Source organism: Herpailurus yagouaroundi, unplaced genomic scaffold (assembly GCF_014898765.1).
Source record: "Herpailurus yagouaroundi ecotype Mexico unplaced genomic scaffold, PumYag 160, whole genome shotgun sequence".
NCBI classification, from domain to species: domain Eukaryota; kingdom Metazoa; phylum Chordata; class Mammalia; order Carnivora; family Felidae; genus Herpailurus; species Herpailurus yagouaroundi.
In genome coordinates this window covers 39,661,725-39,683,361 of record NW_024412401.1, presented here as the reverse complement: position 1 = coordinate 39,683,361, position 21,637 = coordinate 39,661,725, and the positions used below count along the sequence as shown (strand labels likewise).

Below are 21,637 nucleotides of genomic sequence, written 5' to 3'. Positions count from 1 at the left end.
ATATAAATGATGCCTTCAATAAACGATGACTTCCTTTCTTTCCCTTAAGTTCCTCCATCCTTTTCTTCTTCTCCTCCCTTTCCTCCCTCCTTCCATCCTTTTTTTTTTTTTTTTTTTTTTTTTCCAGGAGCCATTATAAAATCCAAGGTCTCAAGTACCTAGAGGAATTACAAGCCTCTGAGGTTGTGAACTACATTTGCTGTAACCCAGTCAAGGTGCAGGGCAGATTAGAGGTGCTCCTTTGGGGCTGGTGACACCCAGAATTCCAGATGCCCAGGGCTGGGAGTCTATCTCTTCCAAAGGTTGCAAGCCAACGGCTTCCAGGCTACACAACCCACAGAAATGTTCGGTTTGGCACACAAAGTGCTTAACAGAAGTCAAAATTATTTGCCAGTATTTTTTAAAAAATTAAGAGATTTTACATTTTAAAGACTCCAGATTTCTTATTTTTTCTCAAGAAAAAGTGGAAACTCTAGCCGTACTAGGCATACATTTCCACACTGCCACACTTGGCTAGAGAGCCCCCTTGGGAAGCAGGATGTTTTCCAGAGTTCACCACTGTCTCTACCATTCCCTGCAGTCTCTCCAGCACCAGAGCCAAGAGACATTTCCATCTGTCATTGAGTTTGTATCATCTCATTTATTAGAGGAGAGGAAGATTTCTCCCTATCTTCCATATCCCTGTCGCTTCCAAAAGTGGGGGGTGGGGGTGGGGGAGTGGGGGCTTTCAAAGGAAAGAACTTTAAAAAAAAATGAAGGGACACAGTGTTCTTGTTTTTGAAAGTAAAACTAAACATTTTAGTACACCTGAAACTAATATAATTTTATATGTCAATTATACCTCAATAAAAAGGAATAAGAAACCCCCAGTAGAAGTTATCTCATTGGTGCAGCCATTGCCTGGCATGGGGAGGGGATGATCTTTGGGGAGTCACAGACCCTGACCTGGGTAGTGGTTTCAGGAGTGGCCGCAAACATACAAATTTCTCAAATCTCTTGCTAAGGGTCAGCATATATGTTCAATCTCAGTAAGAAAAACTTCCAGCTGTATTTAAAAATTCTTATTTCTTAAGTTGGATAGTATGTACATGGGTGTTTGATATATTTTCTTTAAGTCTGTCTGTCTGAAATACGTAGAGTAAAACATTGCTACTACTATGAATAATATGACTAGGTATTTAATATACAGAACAATAGGCCTGGCCTGCTTCACCCATTTATCCTGCCTGCCTGGTTCCTGTGGGTGTTTGAGTTTGTGACTCTTGATCCAGGACTATGTCTCATTCCACAGTTGGGGAAACTGCAGCTTATAGAAATGATAGGATTTGTCCAAGGACACACAGCAAGAAGATGCCTGGGTTTGCACTAGAACCTTGGTCACCTGACCCTGCAACCGTTAAGTATTTAGCGAAACCCACTGTGTACTCAGCACTAAGGGCAGTACCGTTGTAAGCAAGATGACCGTGGGCCTGCCCTTTGCAAAGGCCACTGTTCTGGTGCATTAGTCACATGCCCTCAGTGTTGAGATTCTACTCATCTAAGTGGGTACTGTTCTTGTCATACAGGCCAATACGTGTAAAGTACTTAAAATAGATCCTGTCATGTGGGCTCGTGAGAGGCGGTAATGCCCGTCCCTTCCCAACATTGTGTGCGATGAGGGCACCTTGGAGAACCTGGCTTCTGCCCTGGGGGGATGTCTTTACACCACTGTCATTAGCAGATGCTACAAGTCAGAGTTCTATACGGTTATTTTAGGGGGCGGAGGTGGAGGCAGTGGCGGACAGCCAGTTGTTAACTATTTACCAGCACAGTCCCTGGCAAGCCATCGGTCAACGTTTTGCCTTTATTATCATTGTTATGCATTGAACAGAGACGGCACGGGTAGCTGGAGAAAACTGCATTAGACTGGCCGGGATGTCTCTTCAATTTCTCTTAGGCAAGTGGCTTCCATCCCTGAGATGCCATTCACTCTCCGGGAAAAACGGAGACACTAAGACCTACCTTACGGACTGTGTCAGGGGACGGGTGTAAGTAAAGGCTGACCCAGTGCCCGATTCACAGGAGGCATCCATTAAACATCAGTCGTGGCCTCGCACGTCCTCACCCGGGGACAAAGGTGACAGGAGTTGGAAAAGAGCCTGGCCCCCACCCATCTACCTTGTGCTGGCCCTGGGAGGCAGGCCTCAGAAAGCAGAGCTACCCAGGGCCTGCTCTGTTTCCACGTCGCTCTCGTCACACAAGGGGCAAGGGCGCAGCAGAGGCCAGCTTTTCTGCCGTATTCCTGGAAATCATCAATCTCTGCCCTTCACCCTCCTCCCTTTTTCTACCACATTTTTTTTTCCTCCTGGATAATGAGGCCTCCGGAGACCGGTGGAGGTCTGAACCTCGTTATGGCTCTCTCCGTAGGCCAGCATCAATAAAGGCCGGCAGACCAGGGAACTGGGTGGGGGTTGGGGCAGGCAGGCAGGCAGCGGGTGGGCAACTGGGGAAGGGGGGGACTTGCAGGCTTTCAAATCCCTGGATTTATTTCACAGTGAATTATAACTGAACTCTTTAGTGCCCAGGCTCACAGAGGGAAGGGTGGGAATTCACCCAGGGGGCAGAGCAAAGGCCTGAGTGGGAGCCGGGCCAGGGGAAACTGGTCTGAACCCCAGACAGAGAAGACCTCCGGTAGTGGGGCATGAGGGAGGTCTCCTGTGTCTGCTCTGTGGAGGAGTGTGATTCCCCTGCCTTTGGGTATGTGGAATCAGGGCAGGGCAGAGGGAGGGGAGGCATGGCATGGCACGATCCCAGCTCTCATCCTTCGTGACCCTGGCCTCATCCCCTCCCTCTCTGCTGCTCAGTTTCTCCATCTGTACAATCAGGGGCCTGTGCTGGATCTCCAGCCTCCTTGAGATTCTGACCTGGCGGTTCTGTGCGCGCCCCTGGGTGTGTAATAGCACACCAGCATCCACTGGGCATTCGGTGAGAATCTACACGGGGACTCTGGGTTCGTGATGGGGAAAGGCACGCTCAGGGCAGAAAACAGATGAGGAGCATGAGGTTAGGGAGACAGAGCTGTCTCGGGTATGCATGGGAGAGTCAGGGGCAGATAGAGGGGCAAGAGCACGGGTGGGCGGGAGGTGGAACAAGGCGAGAGAGGTCTTGGGAGAGGCGAGAGAGAAACAGAGCGGAGACGGGCAGGGGGAAGGGACTACAGTTGGAGGTGGGGCAGAGGGCCTTAGGTGAGAAAGAGGAAGGAGAAGAACGCTGGGGTGCATGGGGGAGCAGGGCAGGCCGGCCCAGTCCAGTGCCAGCTCCACGGGCGGAGTGCTGAGTAAGCCCTCGCAATCACGCCCTCAGCTCATTTGAGAAACCGTACACCCGGTATCGGGTTCTGCCTAGCTATCCGGAGCGAGATCTGCAGCAGGACAGCAAGGCCTCCCCGCTCCGCAGGCAGAAAGCCTGGCCGGGAGGGACATAGCCGAACATTGTCCTGCACGCCCTGCCTCCCTCCTTCACCTTCTCCAGGGTGAGCCAGTGCCCGGAACCGGTGCTACATGAGGCCCAGGATCCCCGCTGCCCTGGAGGGCAAGAGTGGGGTCCCGCAAAGCCTCTAGGGCCTCGGATAGATCAGGCGACAAGGGGGAGTGGCCAGCCCCAAAGCGGGCCTGGGCAATGGCAGTGGGTGCCAGGAGGAGGCGCCTACGTGGCCTTCTGGCCAGGACCATGCCAGCTTGGCACTGTGGGAAGAGCACCGCACTTGGACTCAGGCTTGGGTTCGAGCCCTCGCACTCCTGAGAGCTCAGTGTCCAAAAGTAGGTGGTGGAGGCGATGCCATGCCCCCTGCTCTATCCAGCGATTCTGAGGTTTCAGTGCAGTCTTGTGTGCGGGGTGCTGGGCACGCGAACACAGTGGGTGCTTCATAAACGGTGGGTGTTACTAATTCCCATATTGCAGATTAACTGCTTTCCACCAAAGGAGGTAAGCGTGGAGAAGGATCCCAGAAGTCTAGGCCATGGAATGTTGAAAGGCCTTCTAAGGGCTCATCTAGAGAAGCCAGACTGCACCATCCTCACCAGAACAGACTTCCCAGTCAGACATACATGGGTTTGTGAGCTGACTCTGCTTTCTGTGTGGTTCTTGGTGCCTCAGTTTCCTCATCTCTAAACTGGAGACATCAGTCCTCTTATTCCTAGGCTGTCATCAGGATTCAGTGGAGCAGGAAGTAAAAGGTCCTTCGGAGGGACCTGGAGAACTGACTGAACGGTTCCCACCCCACACGACAGGTGCGACAAGTCAATGATTCAACATATATACAAGGACTGATGCGGGCTGGGGGCATAGCGAGTGGCCAACAGGGTCACTGCCCTCCCCTCGCCACGGGGGGCGGCTCTGTCACTCACCTCCACCCGGGTGGGGTTCAGCCAGTGGGGGATGTCACGTACAGTCACGTTCACTGGCAGAATGATGGACTCGCTGTTGTGGTCCAGGCACGAGGCGACACACTCCGACCCTGAGGGGAAGCACAGTGTGAGGCCACAGCTCAGCCCCCAGTCCCCTGATGTCCACGGGCTGCTCTCATACAGGGCAGGCCCTGTCACTCTGGACTGGGCCACCCTGGCCTTGAGGGTCAGAGAAAGAAGGGAACTTCCAGCAGGGCAGCCTCTGGTCTCCCTGACTCTGCTCTCTTGTCTCCAATCTAGCCTGCACCCTCCCACCACCATGTTTGTTGGCCCTGAGCCCAGTTGGGTCATGCCCTTCCTCGTTTGAAAACTTTACAAGATTCCCCACAAACAGGACAAAGTGCGATCCCCTTCGTCCAGCGTTCATGGGCTCCCATGGTCCGGTCAATCTCATCTGCCATTAACCATCTTCACGCTTTGGGTGGGCCAGCCAGACTGCACTAGGTTTTCCATCTGAGTCCTGCAACAACCCCTCACCTCTATACCTCAGCTCCCATTCACCCCTTCTCCTGAATCACTCCCATCTGCCTACTCAAGGTCAAATCCCATCCGTTCTTCATGGCTCAGTTCAAATCCTCTGAGCAGCCTGCCCTGATTTTTGCACCTGAGTGAGAGCAGTGTGCTCTCATCATTGCTGAGCAATGATGAGTCTCTCAGTGCTGGCCTTACCCCCTCCCTGTGCCTACCTTTCCGCAGTAACAGTGATGCCCTGGACGGGCAGGGATGAGGGTGACTCATCCGTGAGCCTAGCCCAGTGCCTGGTAAGCCATCAGCCCAGCACACGGTGAGCCCATGAATGCAGCACAGCCTCTTAACCCCTTGCTTTCTGCTCGCACCAGGCTTGCACACATGCCTCCCGAGCCGTGCCTTCAAGACCCTTCACATTCTTCTTCAACTAATGCACTACTTATGGCCCTTTGGACCTCAACCCAAGTGCCACCTGCTCCAAGAGGCCCCTCTGACAGGCACTATGCCAGCATTTGTCATGGCTTGGTGACTGTTGTATCAACGGCTTTCTCCCCTGATGGACTGTAAACTCCTGAGCCCTCTCTGTGCTCCACATTCCGTGCCCAGAGCCTGGCACTGTGCATGGCAGATGATGGGCACTCAGCAAGTATGTGTGGAATGAGTGGAAGAGACAGGAAGTAAGTGAATAGACGGACAAGGAACTGAGTGAGTGAGTGAATGGGATGGTGAGTAAACGATCAGTAGGCATTCTGGTATCTTATGAAGGAGGAAGTAGATACACAGATGGAGGATTGCATGGATAAAAGACTGGGTACCTGGATAAGGGAATGACAAAATGAATCAGGTAGCTGGTGAAGGCACTGGTGATGAACTGGAACAGGGTAGTGCTCCACAGAAACCCTCGGTCCAGGGACTTCACAGATGAAGACAGTTGACATCAAGCTGTGACTTGGTTGCCAAGTTGACTATAATTTGGTACATTGATTCTCTGCCCTGGCCTCATGCATTCTGGAGTCTCCTGAAAATCAAGCCTATCCCATGAGATGTCTCCATGACTCTCAAGTGGTGCTCATCCATGTGGGCAAAGAACGGACATGTCAGAATCTGACCAAGGCCCTAAGGAGGTCATTCCTCCAGCTTACTGCCAGGACCACCCTTGAATATTAAGCGAATCACAAGAGACAGCCAACTCTATTCTGTTAGCCACTCTATAGGCTCCCTTCCACGTATGTGGGTGGGTGGGTAAGGGTGATGTCTGAATGTGTATAATCCCCCCCTATATATATATATAGTTTATCTACCAGTTCCCTTTTTAATGCCATTTTGTAGTCCTCTTTAGTGCAGAAGACTCACAAGGACCGAAGAGGGGGGTGACAGCAGGTCTAGGACAGTGTTTACAACCTCTTCTATTTAAACACAGGGACACCGAGCCCAGAAGTGGGGGCAGATTCCTGGCCAGGCAGGTGGTTGTCATAGGTCGCTCATCCTCCTGAATATCCAGCCCGTGCAATGGGTCGTCATCACACCCAAGTCTCAGGTTAGAACAGTGCACAGAGCTCAGGCTACAGAGAAGGTGGTTAGAGGCCCAAGAATTAAAACCCACATCCCTCTGCCTTCCAAGTCCAGTGATAGATACAGACCAAGAGAGGAAAGAGAAAGGAAGGCAGAGGAGAGAAAAGAAATGGGGAGGGGATGCAAAAGTACCAAAAAGACGAGTGATGGTAAAAGGGGACAAGTCACTAAGCAGTTGGAAAAACTCAGTGCTGTGTGTCTGTCGTGAGTTCACGTTCTAAAGGAGCTTCTAGAAAGCAAGGCAGAAGTGAGGCTGTGATGATAAAATCCTCTTCTGCAAAAGCAAGAGGCCGCCTCTGAGGGAAAGACAAAGGCTATCTTATTCCAAGAGGGGGCAAAGGGGGAAAATATGGTCAAGACAGGAGGCCACCACTGCCCTCCCCTTCTCCGCAGCTCCCTACTCTGTGTTCCCCTCCCCTCCCCACAGTGCTAGGGCTTTAGGACCAGGCTGCTGTGTTGTGATATATGAAACCGAACTGGCATCCTTACAGAGGGTGATCTCACCAGGCCCCTGCCTGTAGCAACTTCCTGAGGGCTCCTAACTGCCACAGAAGCCTGCCTGTGTTGAGTGGGAGGGGGGTCCAGAGCGAGCTCCTCTGGGTGGTGCCAGAATGTGCCCCCCAGCGCCTAAGCCCCTGTGATGGGACACACCCCTCACCCCTGATTACAAGGCCTTTGATCAAATCCCCTCCTCAGTGAGGCAGGCTCTCCCCAGGGAGGGGCTCAACCTGGGAATCTGATGTGGGGGCCTTTGCAGGTGGGGAAGGGCAGGGACCTGGAGGTTTCCCTCCTTCCCAATCGTTATCTCCCAGTGTCCCACACTGCTTTTTTTTTTTTAGCTCCCCCATATCCCCCCAGCCACCCTGGATCACCATATTCCTTAAAGGGGCATCAGCATGGCAATGGGGACATGGGTACTTGGAAGGGAGGGACATTCAGGTTCTAGTGTCATACCAACTTCTTTCCCTTTCTGCTTCATCACAAAAAAGCTCCGTGGGCAAAGGAATAGTACTGCCACACCTCTGCCTACCTCTAGCTAGGTAAGCAGAGAGCCAGGTGATGTGTGGTTGTGGCATGGGAATGCAGTGTATGTCCCGAGTGGCCACAGGATGTGTCTGTGTACATGTGTGAGTTATGTTTGCCTTCCGCACATCTTTATGTTTCAGAGCATAAGATGTGTCTGTGCTTGTGATGTGTGTGTAATTATGTCACAGGTGTGTACATGCTATGTGTAGCTCTGTGTGTGTGTGTGTGTGTGTGTGTGTGTGTGTGTGTGTGTAGGTGACAAGTTGATACACTTATCTGGCTAAAGTGTACATGCCAAGCATGAGTTTATGATGTATGTGCTTGGGTCTATGTTTGGTCATTAAGCATTTGTGCTTGTGTTTATTTTTGCATGTGTGAATATATTTGAACGTATCAGTGGATGTAGACATGCAGGAAGTCTGTTTTTATGAGTTTTCTTAATGTTTATTTCTGAGAGAGAGAGAGAGAAAGAGGAGAGACAGAGCATGAGCGGGGGAGGGGCAGAGAGAGAGGGAAACACAGAATCCACAGCAGACTCCAGGCTCTGATCTGTCAGCACAGAGCCGACACAGGGCTCAAACCCATGGACCATGAGATCATGACCTGAGCTGAAGTCAGACACTTAACCAACTGAGCCACCCAGGACCCCCTATAAGTTTTTGTTTTTGTTTTTGTTTTTAATAAAAGTCACTTAATCAAAAGATTTCCTCCCAGGGCCACTTAATACCAGTCCTGAGTATCACTGAATATTCACTTGTATACACTGAGTTGGGGGTGGGTCCCCATCACAGACATATGTGTCTAGAATCTCGCACACCCATCAGGACTGATGGAGAGAAGAAAGCATTGGCCTCAGGGTGGAACAGCCACTGTTACTGACCATTGCTACACCTGTTGCCCCAACCATCTTGAACGCCTATATTGGCAGACCCACAAGATGCCACCTCTCTGCAGCCATCCTGGTCAGGGTCCTTTGGGTTGGTGCCTCTGTAGAAACTTACAGTACCTTTAGAATCATCAGAGAGAGAAACCATGCGCTCAGAGGTACTCTCACCAAGTTCTCTGGACCAAATGCAGGAATGCTGATCCCTACTCTACATTTAGGTGAAGAATTGACATGCACTCTCAGGCTCTGTGTTTCCATCTTTGAAAGGTGATCGGGCCCCATACACCTCCCCTCTCCCACCACGGGCCTCGCTTCTGGACAAGAAGTGACAGCTCCCGTCGTGCTGGGTGTAGAACTTGTTGGCTCTGTGTAACTGGGAGTGACTGTGTGCAGGATAACCTTCTGCTCCAGACATCCCTGGTGATTATCCCATAAATCACACTGGCCATGAGAAAGAACATCCAATTCCCTGGGCTTTTCATCATGGTCAATTAGGGAATCAGCCCAAGAGGTCAGCATCACCGCCCTTAGCTGAGGTCAGACTCAATGCACGCTCCAGTTCCCCAGAAAGCCTCGGAGCCGGTGATTAATGCATCCATCCAGGCACCTGGTTTCAACCAGGCAAATCCCTGGCATCAAACCCCAGGTTGTCTCTTCTCACTGTGAGCCCTCTGTGAGCTCGCCTATCACCACGCAAATCATATTCTGAAAATGCTATTTATCTTTCCAGTTGGAGGCAACTGGGATGCCACAGAAAGAACTCGGGCTTTGGAGTAGAAGAGCCCTCTGGATTCAGGGCATGTTCTGTTATCCCTTCAAGTCCCAGTTTCCTCATATGTCAAAGGTCATTGGGCAGATAAGATATGGTGCCTCTATACAGTGCTTGATGCAGGGCCTGGCCCATAGTAGGTACTCATGAATGATGAGTATTATGCAAAATTTCAGATTCCAGATAAAAAGGCAGCTAGGACCACCATTGCTTTCCCAAATGTGATAGGTGCTTCCACATCTCCTTCCCTTTGCCTCATGGTTTCTTCTGTCTGGAATGCCATTTCCCACCCAACAAGCTCTTGCAAATCCCTATGTAAGCGTCCCTTCCTCTGAGAGCCCCCTCTGTCTCCTGATTCTGCGGTCAGCTCTTCTGTACTCCAGGAAGACCCTACTCACCACTGTTTCTCTAACATTCGTACCTTTTACTCTTTCTGGGAGCAAGGACCTGGTCCCTCTCACCTTTGTTTCCCCCTTACAGGGCCTCACGAGGTAGAGGTGCCCAGTCATCCAGCGAGGCACCAGCCCCAGGTTGCCAGAAGGATCTGCCCCTCCCGCTCGCACCATCACACACACACACACACACACCGTACCGATGGCGTAGCCGTCCGGGCACTGCAGTTTGAGGTTGCTGTTGAGCTGGTCTGGGGCCGAGCACTGGCCTTGCATCTCCTGGCAGATGTGGAAGGAGCCGCTCCAGGTGCCATCTTTCCGGCAGTGGATGACGTTGCTCCCATGTCCCTGAACACCACGCAAGAACAGTCAGGATGACCAACAGGGATGACCACCCTCAACATCATAAGCCCCTCAACAGAAACGAGGAGACTGCTCCTTATCTCCCAGAGCCCTAGAAGTGTTCCACAACCAGTTTCTGAACCATGTACAAAACCCAATAACCCTGAACTAGAGGCACTGTTCACATCTCCATTTTACAGATGGGGAAACTGAGGACTCCGTGCAGAAAGAAGCTTGCTCAAAGCCCCCCAGGGAGCCCATCTCCCAGGTTTCCTATGTCCTAGCTTCAAGCTCTTTCAGAGATTTGTCAGAGGGATTTGTTTTGTGTGTTGATCTTTTTTTTTTTATAACTGAGAAGGTAGGGGACCAAATGCTCCCTAACTCATACAGCAAGGAAGAACATGGGTCCTAGGGCTGTTCGTGAGAAGGCAGCCACAGAGCAAAGCTTACTTAATCTCAGCCAGTGAGAAAGTACCCCATGTCAGGGCTCTGCCACATGCTAACTTGGCAGGCGAGAAGCTTTTTCTTCCTGGACACTGCCTTCCTCTCTTTTGCCTTCCCTTCCTTCCTTTTGCTCCATTCCATTGCATTCCAGCAACAATGGCATCAGGAGGGTGATGTGGGGATACTTCTATCTGTGCCCTCCCATCAACTCTTTAAAACAGGCACAACACAGTTTCTCAACCCTCTGCAAGGTGGTAGGCAAATGCAGCTTGCAGACATGGTCCTTTCTCTGAGCCCCCTTTCAAAGTCTGGGTTTCTAATGGGAGGTCCAGCTCTGTGGAAATGTCAGACCTTCCCCTGAAGCCAAGGACCATTTCTTAGTGCCCAGACTGTGCCCAGCTCTGTGGGGTCCAAATGTGAAGTGAGCCAGTATCTGCCAGAGACAGTCATGTCCGCGTGACCGTGCTCGGTAGCAGTGCCGTGACAATGTGGGGAGAGTAATTTTGGTTGTGAGGGGCAAGCAGGGAGGGCCCCGGAGACGAAGTGATATATGGAAAGGAGTTTTCAAGAATGCATTGAATCACAGGCAGAACAGGGATGGAAAGACTTTTCTGGAAGGCCAAAGGGCATGCACAAATGCAAGGAAGTACAGTGAGCAACAGACAGCTCCCCAAGGTTTCTCATCCTGTGATCCGAGAGAGGAGGAGTTGGTAGGGCAGAAGCAGAGTGTGGCTTCAATGTCAGCTTATGGAGTTTGGACTCTGTCCCTTGAGAATGGAGAACCACGAGTGGTTTCTGGACGGGGGTCCTTCCATCTGAGAATACACTGTACATTCTCTCCCTCTTTCTTTTTTTAAAAGTGTTTGTTTGTTTACTTTGAGACACAGAGAGAAAGAGAAGGAGAGCGCACACGGGAGAGAGGCAGAACAAGAGGGAGAGAGAGAATCCCAAGCAGGCTTTACGCTGTAAGCGTGGAGACAGACACAGGACTCGATGCCACGAACCATGAGATCATGACCTGAGCCAAAGTCAAGAGTCAGATGCTTAGCTGACTGAGCCACCCAGGTGCCCTGTTCTCTCCCTCTTTCAAGCTTTTGATCAGAAGAGAAACTCTGTATGAGGCCAGAGGAGCTGATCATGCTCTACCAATGTGAAAACCTATGCAACGGCTCCTGTGCCCTTCAGCCGCCATTCAAACTCCAGTGTCTGGCCTCCGGAGCCCCCACAGCCTTAACCTTGGCTAATTCCCCAGGCTCTCGCTCCCTACAATGCCACCACCAACCTTGAACTGTGGTTTAAATCACCTGCGTTCTCAAATGCACCACAGCTATTTCACAACACCACGCCTCTGTACTCAGGGCTTTCTGGCTGCTTTGTTTCCCTCCCCGCCCCAGCACCTTGTCTGGCACAAACTATCGTGTCCTAGTGCTGCTCCAGCTCTGCAGGGCGTGCTACCTCAACGTCTCTGCCATGCACTGCCTTGTTGTTTATCATCTGTTCCCACCCAGATGATGAACTCCCTCAAGGCCCAAGACGGTTCCCCACTCGTCCCTGCATCTTCAGGGCCCTTCCACAACTTCTAATAGGTCCTGATAATTTGGTCCATTCATTTATCACTCAGTAGATATTTTTGCTCACTCAAGAACTATCTGTTTTAGGGGCACGTGGGTGGCTCAGATGCTCGGTAAAGCATCTGACTCTTGATTTGGGCTCAGGGCAGATCCCAGGGTCATGGGATCGAGCCCTGCATCGGGTTCCTGTGCTCAGCATGGAGTCTGCTTAGGATTTTCTCTCTCTCCCTCTGCCCTCTGCCCCCTCTCCCCAGCTCGTGTGCGCGCTCTCTCTCTCTCTCTCTCAAAAACAAAACAACAACAAAAAAGAACTATCTGTTTAACAAAAGAAAAGATGTGGCGAATCGGTAGAGAGTTATGGAATGAATTTGTTTAATAAGCAAGAGCATAAATGAATGTGTGGGTGAGGAAATAAATGCATCAGTGAGCAAACGAAGAAATGGGTGAATTAGGGAATAAATGAATGAGTGCGTGTATAAGGAAATGAATAAGCTCTTTCAAAGAGCTGATGCAGGCTGAGGCTACCCTGTCTGAGAAAACAGCTGCAAGGAGACAGGATTCAGAAGAGAAAGGGGGTGGCGGCAGGGGGGGTGCCTCTCTGGGCCTCTCATGGGTCTTTCCAAATGCAGTGGGAACCTCTGTGGCCCCGGGAGAAGGGTGGCCCATCCCGAGCATGCAGCTGTGGGACGACTCACAGAGTCCACCCCCAGAGATTGTGTGTGACATCAGGGAAAGTTTAGGCAGCTTCATGTGGCTTCAGAGAACCGACTCTCCCTCCCGGAGCCCCAAGCCCCAGGCCCCATGATTCTGCTGGGCCCTCGGGGGAGTAGGGAATTGACCCCAATTTCCTGGAGCCTTGGCCTGGGCCTATGATGCATTTGGCCTCCAGCCCCCGAAGGGCTGCAGACCTCAGCACTACGTGGGCCAGAGTTGGCTGGGGACCTCGGTTTGCAGCAGAGAACGTATTAGAACTAGCTGGAATCTGCTCAGGGAATTTCGCCATAGAGAAATCCACTATAGAAGGCTCTACCATAGAAGGTGGGAACATAAAGGTACTGGTGTTGCTGCCTCCAGCCCCTCTCCCTCCTGCCCAGCTCATCGGGCACTTTCTACTGCTGACTAAATATGCTTTAAAGAAAAAAAAAAAGATGACAACCTTCTGCTAAGACACCTTAGACTTCCAAACAAGGCATGCTTGTGGGCTGGCACTCCAGGGCCTCCAGAGCGGAACCCAGATGACAAGTCTAGCCCCATCTCTTGCTATGCACCTGTCTTTCCTTCTAGTCTCACATTCCTCTTGCTTCCCACCTCCACATCTTTGTCTTTGCTGAGTCCCCTGCACAGCAGACTTCCTGGAGCCTTTCTGGATTTCCACATTCTCTTTTAGGACTAGATCTTGGTGCACACAGCGCTTACCTACCGGCTAGGACAGAGCCTCAGAATTAACCCTTGATGTTAAGTCTATTGTGACCATGGAAGACTGGACATTGAGGATACAATCTGATAGAACCAAAGACCGCTGGGCAAGAAGCCTGCTGGGTACACTTGGTTCTGAATGCACAATTCCAAATGCTAAAGTGAAATCTCTTCCAAGAGGGCTGAGCATCCCTCAGCAAAACATTTTGCCTCTCTGTGCCTGTGAATCTATCTGTATAAAAGCATGTGTGGCTCTCTCAAAGTCTCTTTAGCCACAGGGGCCCCAGAAGGGCTGAAGGCATATCATAATTATATTATCAAATACCCACCATGTGCCGAGTGTTTTACAGGCATTTCGAAATCCTTTTAACGATATAGTAGAGTAGAAATTATATCCCTGCTACAGATTTGGAAACTGAGGTTTAGCTAGCAAGTGAAAAAGTGAGTTTTTAAATGCCACTGTAATGGTTAGGAGCATGAACTCAAGCCAAATTCAAGCCAACTATGGAGATTTAAATCCCAGCCCTGCAACTTCCTAGCCATGGTTATTTAGGGAAGTTCCTTAACCTATGTCCCTTAATTTTCTCAGCTACTAAATGGGCATGGGGTCCACTACCTGACACAATCATCACGAGGACCAAGTAAGTTAGATTATGGGAAGCACTTAGAGCTTAAACACACACTGGGGCTCTCTGTCACCTAAGGCTCAGGGCCACTCCGTTCCGCTATATCTAGGGCGACGTCAGAATCAACCCAAGCATCCCCAACATCTTAGAAGTGGCAGCAGCCACAGCAGGAAGGCAGCATGCCCAAGTCACGGAGATTACCAGTGTCAGAGCTGGGTCTCCTGACTATAAGCCTCTGTGCCTGTACTGCAATGGAGGGGAGAGGCAGGTAGGGGAGGCGAGATGAGGAGAGGGGGAGAATCAGATTTCTTCTCCTTAGCAGACAAAATAATGGCAGAGAGATACATGGCAGCCTCAGAGCAGAACAGAACCAGGCTGTACAGATGGGACATAAAGAGCTTAAAGCCTTGGAGGCAGGCTGACCTAATAACGGGAATCTCAGGTCCACCACTCTTAGCTATATAACAGAGAGAGAACCACCTTACCTTATGGGACCTCAGCCTCCTCATCTACAAAATGGGGCAGCAATGCCAGACTGATGCTGTGGGGCTTAAATAATGTGTCCGTGTAGAGCACTCAGCCCAGGGACTAGCAAGTAATAAATGCTTAATAAACCGCTGCTATTAATTACTTGCCTCCGTCCCCAGGCAATGCATTGCCCCTATATGCACATTGCATCTTCCAGGTAAGGTACAAGGGTGACATGTAGCCCTTTGTGTAGGAGGAAGGATGGGCAGAAAATCTGGTATGTGTCATGCCTTGGTTAGGAGATCGGAAACTTTAAGTTCTGACTCTGCTAGTGACTTGCTGTGTGACTCGAGGCAAGTCCCTTCCCTTCTCTGGCTCCAGTGGCCCCATCTGTAAAATAAGTGGGCTGCAGTGGGGGATCTCCTAGGTCTTGTCCACCTCCTGTGAAGTTTCTAACTTCCTCTAGGAAGCCCAGAGTGCCTAGGCAAGAATTTCACAAGGCTCAGCCTAAAAGCCGCCCCTGCTTGGAGAGGCACTGTGCATGCAAGAACTGTGCTGTATCCACAGCAGAGCCCATAAAGGCAGGAGCCAGATGCATACCACTAGGGGCAGAAAGGCTTTCACAGCCACGTCTGTGACCCATGTGATGAACTGGGTTCATCACTGATTCTACCCCCACCCTTCCGGTCTTGCTCCTCCTGAGCCACTGAAAGCCCCGTTAAGAGCATTACTTGGTCGACAAGCACCTTTAGTCTCTCCCTCCCCTGCTGCGGGCCCTGTGCACGCATCTGCCAGACTCTGTCCCTCCTCCCCTAATCACCTGCAAATTCCCCACAGTGCTTCTCTGCAAAACTGGGCCTGAGTTATCACCTAGGACAGCTCAGGAACATCTGAGCTGGATTAAATGTTGGGACACTTAGCACTTCTCCCCAGCTGTCTGGGGATGGAGTTCTTGCCCTTTGGCACTAGCCTGCCCTGGAAATGTTCGGGGGTAGTGGGAAGAACAGGGCTGTGGGGCCCGTCAACACCGCCCACTCACTCGTAACTATGGACAAGAACTTAGCCTCCTAGCCTTCTTTCCTCACTGGAAGAAGGGGATGATGTTTCTTCTTCAAATGTTTGTTGTGAGTTGTCGAAATGAATGAAAGTCTGGGGCACCTGTCTGGCATCCTGGAAACACTTTAAAAAGCTGTTATTACCAAGGTTCTTGGTCATGGTTCACAGGAATAATAACGCTATAAATTTGAGAGCTGAACTGTCCAATATGGTAGCTACTAGTGTGACTGTTTGCATTTAAATTTGAACCATTTGAAATTAAATAAAGTGTAAAACTTGGTCACTCAGTCACTCCAGCCATATTTCAAGTACTGCATCACCAGATGTGACCAGTGGCCGCCATACCTCAAAGCACAGATAGGGACTATTTTCATTGTAGCAGAAAGTTCTACCGGGCATTGCTAGGCTAGAGAGCCTATATATTCTAAAATTTATTTGAGCAAGAAATTGGGCTTCCCTATGGTTCACACCAATCTCCCCACCCCACATTCTGGTTTCATGCATGATAGATGCCGCCCTCTCTGACTTTTTGGGGCTTGCCTCCCACAGAGGGATAACTTTCAAGATATTGCCTTTGTTTCCAGATTCTATAGGAGCCCACATGGAGCATCAGGGATTCTCCCCACTAGAAGTGACCTCAAAGGGAGGTGTTTGTGGTCTGTGCCTTCCCCAGGGCTGCCATATATGGTGACACAGGTTGTGTACTGTACAATTTCCGCGTGGTACTCGTAGGCATACTGTACTTTTACTATCTCATATAATCCAGACAAACTATGAGTCATGAGAAAACTGACTCTTAAAGGATTAAACAACTTGCCCGGGTCCTCCCACAAGGAAGTGGTAAAGTCAGGATTTGAACTCAGAGTTCATCGTGGCTCCCAAGGCATAAATGAAGCAGAGGTTTTATTTGTTATGTGCTTTCAGTGGCAGTGGGAGGGAGAACACGAACCTCCCCTATAGTAGTCCCTGTCCCTGCTGCCAGGATCTGGAACTTGTTTGGAAAGCAAAGAATTCCGACTCTATACAAGCTGTTTAATTCAAGATGCTCTGGGTCGTAAGTTTCTGCTGTGTTTACAGGCAGCAAGAGGGGATCTGAGGTGAATACTAGATTTGGCTCTCAGGCCCCTGGTCTGAGGGTAGAGGAAATTCATTTTCAGTACAAACTAGAAACGTCAATTGTATTAGGAGCCCATTTGGCACACGTCCCCTCATTCTTTGCGCCGACAGGCAATACCCTGCCCCTCCGCGTCTAGCCTCTCCACCGGTTGCCAAACAGAATTGCTTGAGTCGTCTGATAAATTTACATTTTCCTCTCCTTTAAATACAAACTGGCCATGAAAGGTACTTGGCAGGCCCCAGGCAGACTGGGTTCCAGTTTGATAACATGACCACGGCCAGAATATTATTTGGCTCAGCAGTTTGGGTAACTGTTAGCAACAGTTTTATGTAAGGGAGGGAGAGGGGAGCTGATCAGCCTGCATGAGGCCGGGGTAATCTCTGGCCTTTGCTTGTTCCTGCACTGGCTTCTGCTTCCCTGGCAGTCAAGGCTGGGAAGGATTTGGGTACACAGACGTCCACGGGTGTACTCTATGAAGGATTTTCAACTGGTGCCTGTTGGATTCAGTCTGTCTGCAGTTGGGAGGAACTGGACTCTGATTCTGACTCAGGTGACCCCAGCTGTGTCACCTTGGGTAGCTGACTGACTTCTCCCAGCGTGAGTTTTTCTCATTTAGAAAATAAGGAGATGGTTCTGGATGTTCACTGTGGCTCTTTCTCATAGCTTGACATTTCCTGAGCACTTACTAGGTGTCTGGCACTGTCCCAAGTGCTGAAAACTCAGGGAAGATTAAAGAGGTGGTCAAGCATTTCACAGCCTGGGGAGGAGGGCACCTGAAATGAATCGCAGCACAGTATGGCCAGTGCTGGGGGGTGGGTGGGCTGGAGAACGCCAAGGAGGGACACCGAGCCCAACAGTAGAAGGGATCTCAAGAAAGAGTTCCTGGGATTGATAGTCACCAGGGTGGGGGGGATGGGCAGAACAGGTGGAGGGGAGTAGGGGTACAGGCTTGAATAGTAAGTCACAGGGATAAGAGGTACAGCACAGGAAGTGTAGTCTATGGTAGTGTGATGGCATTGTGAGGTGACAGGTGATAGCTACATGTGTGGTGAGCACAGTGTGACATATAGACTTGTCGAATCACTATGTTGTACACCTGCAACTAATATAACATCCTGTGCCAATCATCCTTCAGTAAAAGGGGTTCCTGGAGGAATGGGTGCCTGAGCTGACCTGGGAAGGAAGATTAGAAGTGAGGCAGCTGGAAAAGGTAAGAGAAACTCTTTAAGTGAGAATGCAGAGGTAAGAGGGAAAGCAGTCTCACTGGTGATGGAGAGGCCTCGAATCCACCCTGAGGAGCTGGGAGTTTATCCCACAGAGGATGAGGGTTACTGGTTCCAGAAGGGTTTTAAGCAGGGGAATCGTCGTGACAAGATCTATGCGCTAAACAAATCGCTCAGGCTGAAACGCAGAGAATGCGCTGGAGGGAGGCAGGGGGGTAAAAGCAGGGAGATGACCGGAAGGCTGCACGTGGCCCAGGAAAGAGATGTCGATGGCCTGAGTTAGAGTGGTGGCACCGGGGACAGGGGAGAACAGCTTTAGGAGATGTCCTGGAGGCAGAAGGGGTAGGACTTGGTTTGCATGTGAGGAGCAGGAGAGAGAGGGGCTTAAGGATGGTGGTTTGACAGGGCCTGGCATCTGGGGGGAACTATAAAGATGGGTGAGTGCTGGCTGCAGGTGAAGCCTGGGGCCCATCCAGCTGAACCCTAGCCTCACCTGGCTGAAGGTTCTTGCACACCTGCGAAATACGGGGCTCAGTGTGCCAACCAAACAGCGGGTTCTATCACAGTGGAACCGCTAGTGGGTTTAAGGCTCCTCTGGAGTGAGCTGGCCTCTTGTTCCCCCTTCTCCATCCTAGATTCCCCCACCCATCTCAGAAGCAGCAAAAGCACTTCAGTCACAGACTCCTCCCGCAGGAGTGGGTGGGAATGCCAGACCTCCTCCCAGGCACAAAGGGATGGAGACAAAATCCCAACCCTGCCATCTCCTCCTCGTCTCCCTCTCTTCCCCAGTGTTCTCCAGACTGTACACTTCTAGTCTGAGCCTGGTTCCGTTTCTCTTCATGCTGCCAGAACCAACTGATGTCTTGAGGTCATGGGATTCCATACGTGCTTTCCTTCGGAAAAGTTCTAACACTACACATTTTACAAAGCTAAGAGTCTCTGAGCCAAAATATGGTGTTCAGGGAGGACAACAAGGCTCAGGGACATTACAAAAGAATATAACTAGAACCCAGTTTTTTAATGTCTGCATTGACAACCCTGCCATATCTTCAGAGTCTACTGGAGGACACTGTTCTTCAGACACAGGTCGGTCTTCGGTAAGCAGATAGGAGAGGGCCCGGAGCACCGACCTCAAGTTCAAGGAGCCTTACCTGGGCAGCATCGCTGTCTTCACACTTGATCCTACACTCGCTGTTGAACTGGAAGCCATTTGTGCACTGGTAGAGCCCGTGGAATTTCGGCGGAGGTGGGTCACAAGTCACAGGAACACAAGCTCCCTCCTGCCAGCTGCCATCTTGGGTACACTGAGTCTTGAAGGCTCGTCTTCAAAGAAGAGATAAAAGAAGAGAAGTCTCAAGGACCAGATGGCTAGACTCATGCCCTCCCCCCCTTTCCCTTTCCCATTCCTGATCCCCTACGTGTCCTTTTGGTTGGTGGGGGGGCATGCATAGGGATTGAAGAAAATTCATTCACAGAACTTGAGGCAAGCAAGAGTTTTAGACAGTGTCTCAGTTGCGTGTGGATTAAAATAAAATTCTAGCCCTGCAAGCTCCTGTCCTCTCTTTTCCTTCTAGAAGGTTCTTATGGGTGCTAGTACAATGATGATATTAACACTCACCATTTGTTGAACAATTACTATGTGCCAGGTACCTTGCAAACACTTTATATACACATCCTCATTTATTTTTCACAATCATCCTATGCAGTAACTGATATTATCATTCCCATCTTATTGCTGAAAACTAGAGGCCCAGAGAAGTGAACTCACTTGCCTGAGGTCACACAGCCAGTAGGCAGTTCCTAGCAATGTCTCTCTAGATTCTCACAGGGCAGCACGTAATCAACAGTGGCTAATCCCTCTAGCGAAGAAACGAGTGCTTCCTTGTAATCAGATATCCTGAACTGGCTCTCTTTGCCCCCCAGAACTTGTGTGTATTTCCAGCCCTACTTACTTCTTTGACTTCCGGGAGGAGCCAGGCACGTGGTATCCAGGTTTGCACTTGTACTTGCAGAAAGAGCCCACCTTGTGCTTGTTCTCTCGGCACCGGGCTGTCTGGAGGTCTGCGTTGGGCACCGGGGGTGGAGCTAGGCACATGAGCTCACACAGGGCCTCCGGGAAGGACCACAGTCCATCCTCCATACAGGTCAGCAGGCTGTTGTTGCCTGGAGGACACAGGCGGGCAAGGTTTAGCAGATGGGGCGGGAAGGTGTGGGGGATGGGTCTCTGACAGACAAGCTAACTTACGGGTTGCCTGGACTTAAGCCAACTTGAAGAGCCAGAAGGCTCTTGGTCTTGGAATCCTAGACCCTTCCATTTACAACTGAGAGACCCTAAGGAGATCCAGAGAGCTGTGACAAAAGGAGACCCAACCTGGCAAGTAACTCACCCCACATCTATAGTAAATGGAAAGTCAAGGATACTGACTCCTGATTCTGAACCCCACATACTGCATAGGAAAGAGACTTCATGCTTCTTCCATCCATCCTCCTTGGTTTGCCCGGCGGGCATCTGAGCCTAGAGATGAATGTACCTGCTTTCTGATCATTGACACAGGAGGCCCCTATCAGAATCTACTCTGAGCTCTGATGTCAGGGTGCCATGTGACCTCAAACTGCCTGCCGTTCCTCTCTGGGCCCTGTGCCCCTGTACTTATCCTAGCCCCCCTTGTGCCTGGAAGTGACAGCACTGTGGTATCTGGAGGCTTGATATTTCTTTCAGGCCCCAGTGTTCAGTGAAGCTTTGCCAAAGCAGCTGAGAGAGCAGCACTCCCCTGTAGGCCGTGCCAGCTCCAACAGACGTGCTGACTGCCACCGGGAAGCTGGCCTGATGGGGAATGTTGCAAATAAAAGTAAAACACGAGGTGTTAGGCTTTTCACTGCCAGGTCATATATTGTCAATGCACAAAAACCTCCCCCAAGACAATTAGAGATGGACCTGAAGCCTGGGTTTCTCAAGGGGAAATGCTCGTCTCCCCAGTTATTACTGGACGGTGTTAACAAGCAGGGCTGGAAGCACGTGGGAGGCTACGGGGACGTGAAGGTTGGAGGGGCGGAGAGATGGGGCGAGATGGACCTTCACCACATCCTGAGTGCCATGGACACATTACTCAATTATTCTCGCAGCAGGCCCATGAGAAATAGAGACTCGGATGGTGAGCTGACCCAACTGAGTCCTCAGTTACTAAAAGCAAACTGCAGCTTCGAACCAATTTTGTCTAGTGACAAAGGTGTTATTATTTTCCATGGAAAGTTGGCTACGTATGTTCAGTGGAGCCCTTTTCTCTGAGAGCCAAATGAGAGAGGCAAACCCCAACTCTCCTTCAGACAAAATGAAACATTTATGAAAAGTGTCCAGAAAAGTACTGTCAGGTTCCTTATTTGCTTCTTCACTCCATACCTCCTAACCTCACCTTCATCGGCAGATCCGAGGGGCCCATGTGAATTGCACAGAGGCCTTCATTCATCCAACAAGCATCTACGCAGTGCTGACTATGTGCCAGCTACTCTTCTGTATGGTGGGACAAACTCCTCAAACACAGCCCTCTTGGAGCTTATATTCTAGTGTGATAGGGAGGAACTGAATAAACTATGTGAAAAAGTAAACTGTTTGGTATACTAGAAGGCAGTAGATACTCCAGAGACAGATAAAGGAAGAAGAAGAAGAAAAAGAAGAAGAAGAAGAAGAAGAAGAAGAAGAAGAAGAAGAAGAAGAAGAAGGGGAGGAGGAGGAGGAGGAAGAAGAGGAAGAAGAAGAAGAGGAAGAGGAGGGGGAAGAAGAGGAGGAGAAGCAGGAAGAAGAGGAGGAGGAGGAGGAGG

At 50.5% G+C, this 21,637-nt stretch overlaps 1 protein-coding gene across 1 annotated transcript in view; it reads right to left on the bottom strand.

The window, feature by feature from the left end:
- Positions 1-21,637, bottom strand: part of PAPPA (pappalysin 1) — a gene marked incomplete at its 5' end in the record, with an annotated part of 243,324 nt that overhangs the window by 28,384 nt on the left and 193,303 nt on the right. Inside the window, 4 exons of the mRNA XM_040481178.1 lie at positions 4,386-4,495; positions 9,759-9,906; positions 18,973-19,144; positions 19,774-19,984. Of these exons, the coding sequence (XP_040337112.1) occupies positions 4,386-4,495; positions 9,759-9,906; positions 18,973-19,144; positions 19,774-19,984 (641 nt within the window). The remainder of the gene's footprint in view (positions 1-4,385; positions 4,496-9,758; positions 9,907-18,972; positions 19,145-19,773; positions 19,985-21,637) is intronic.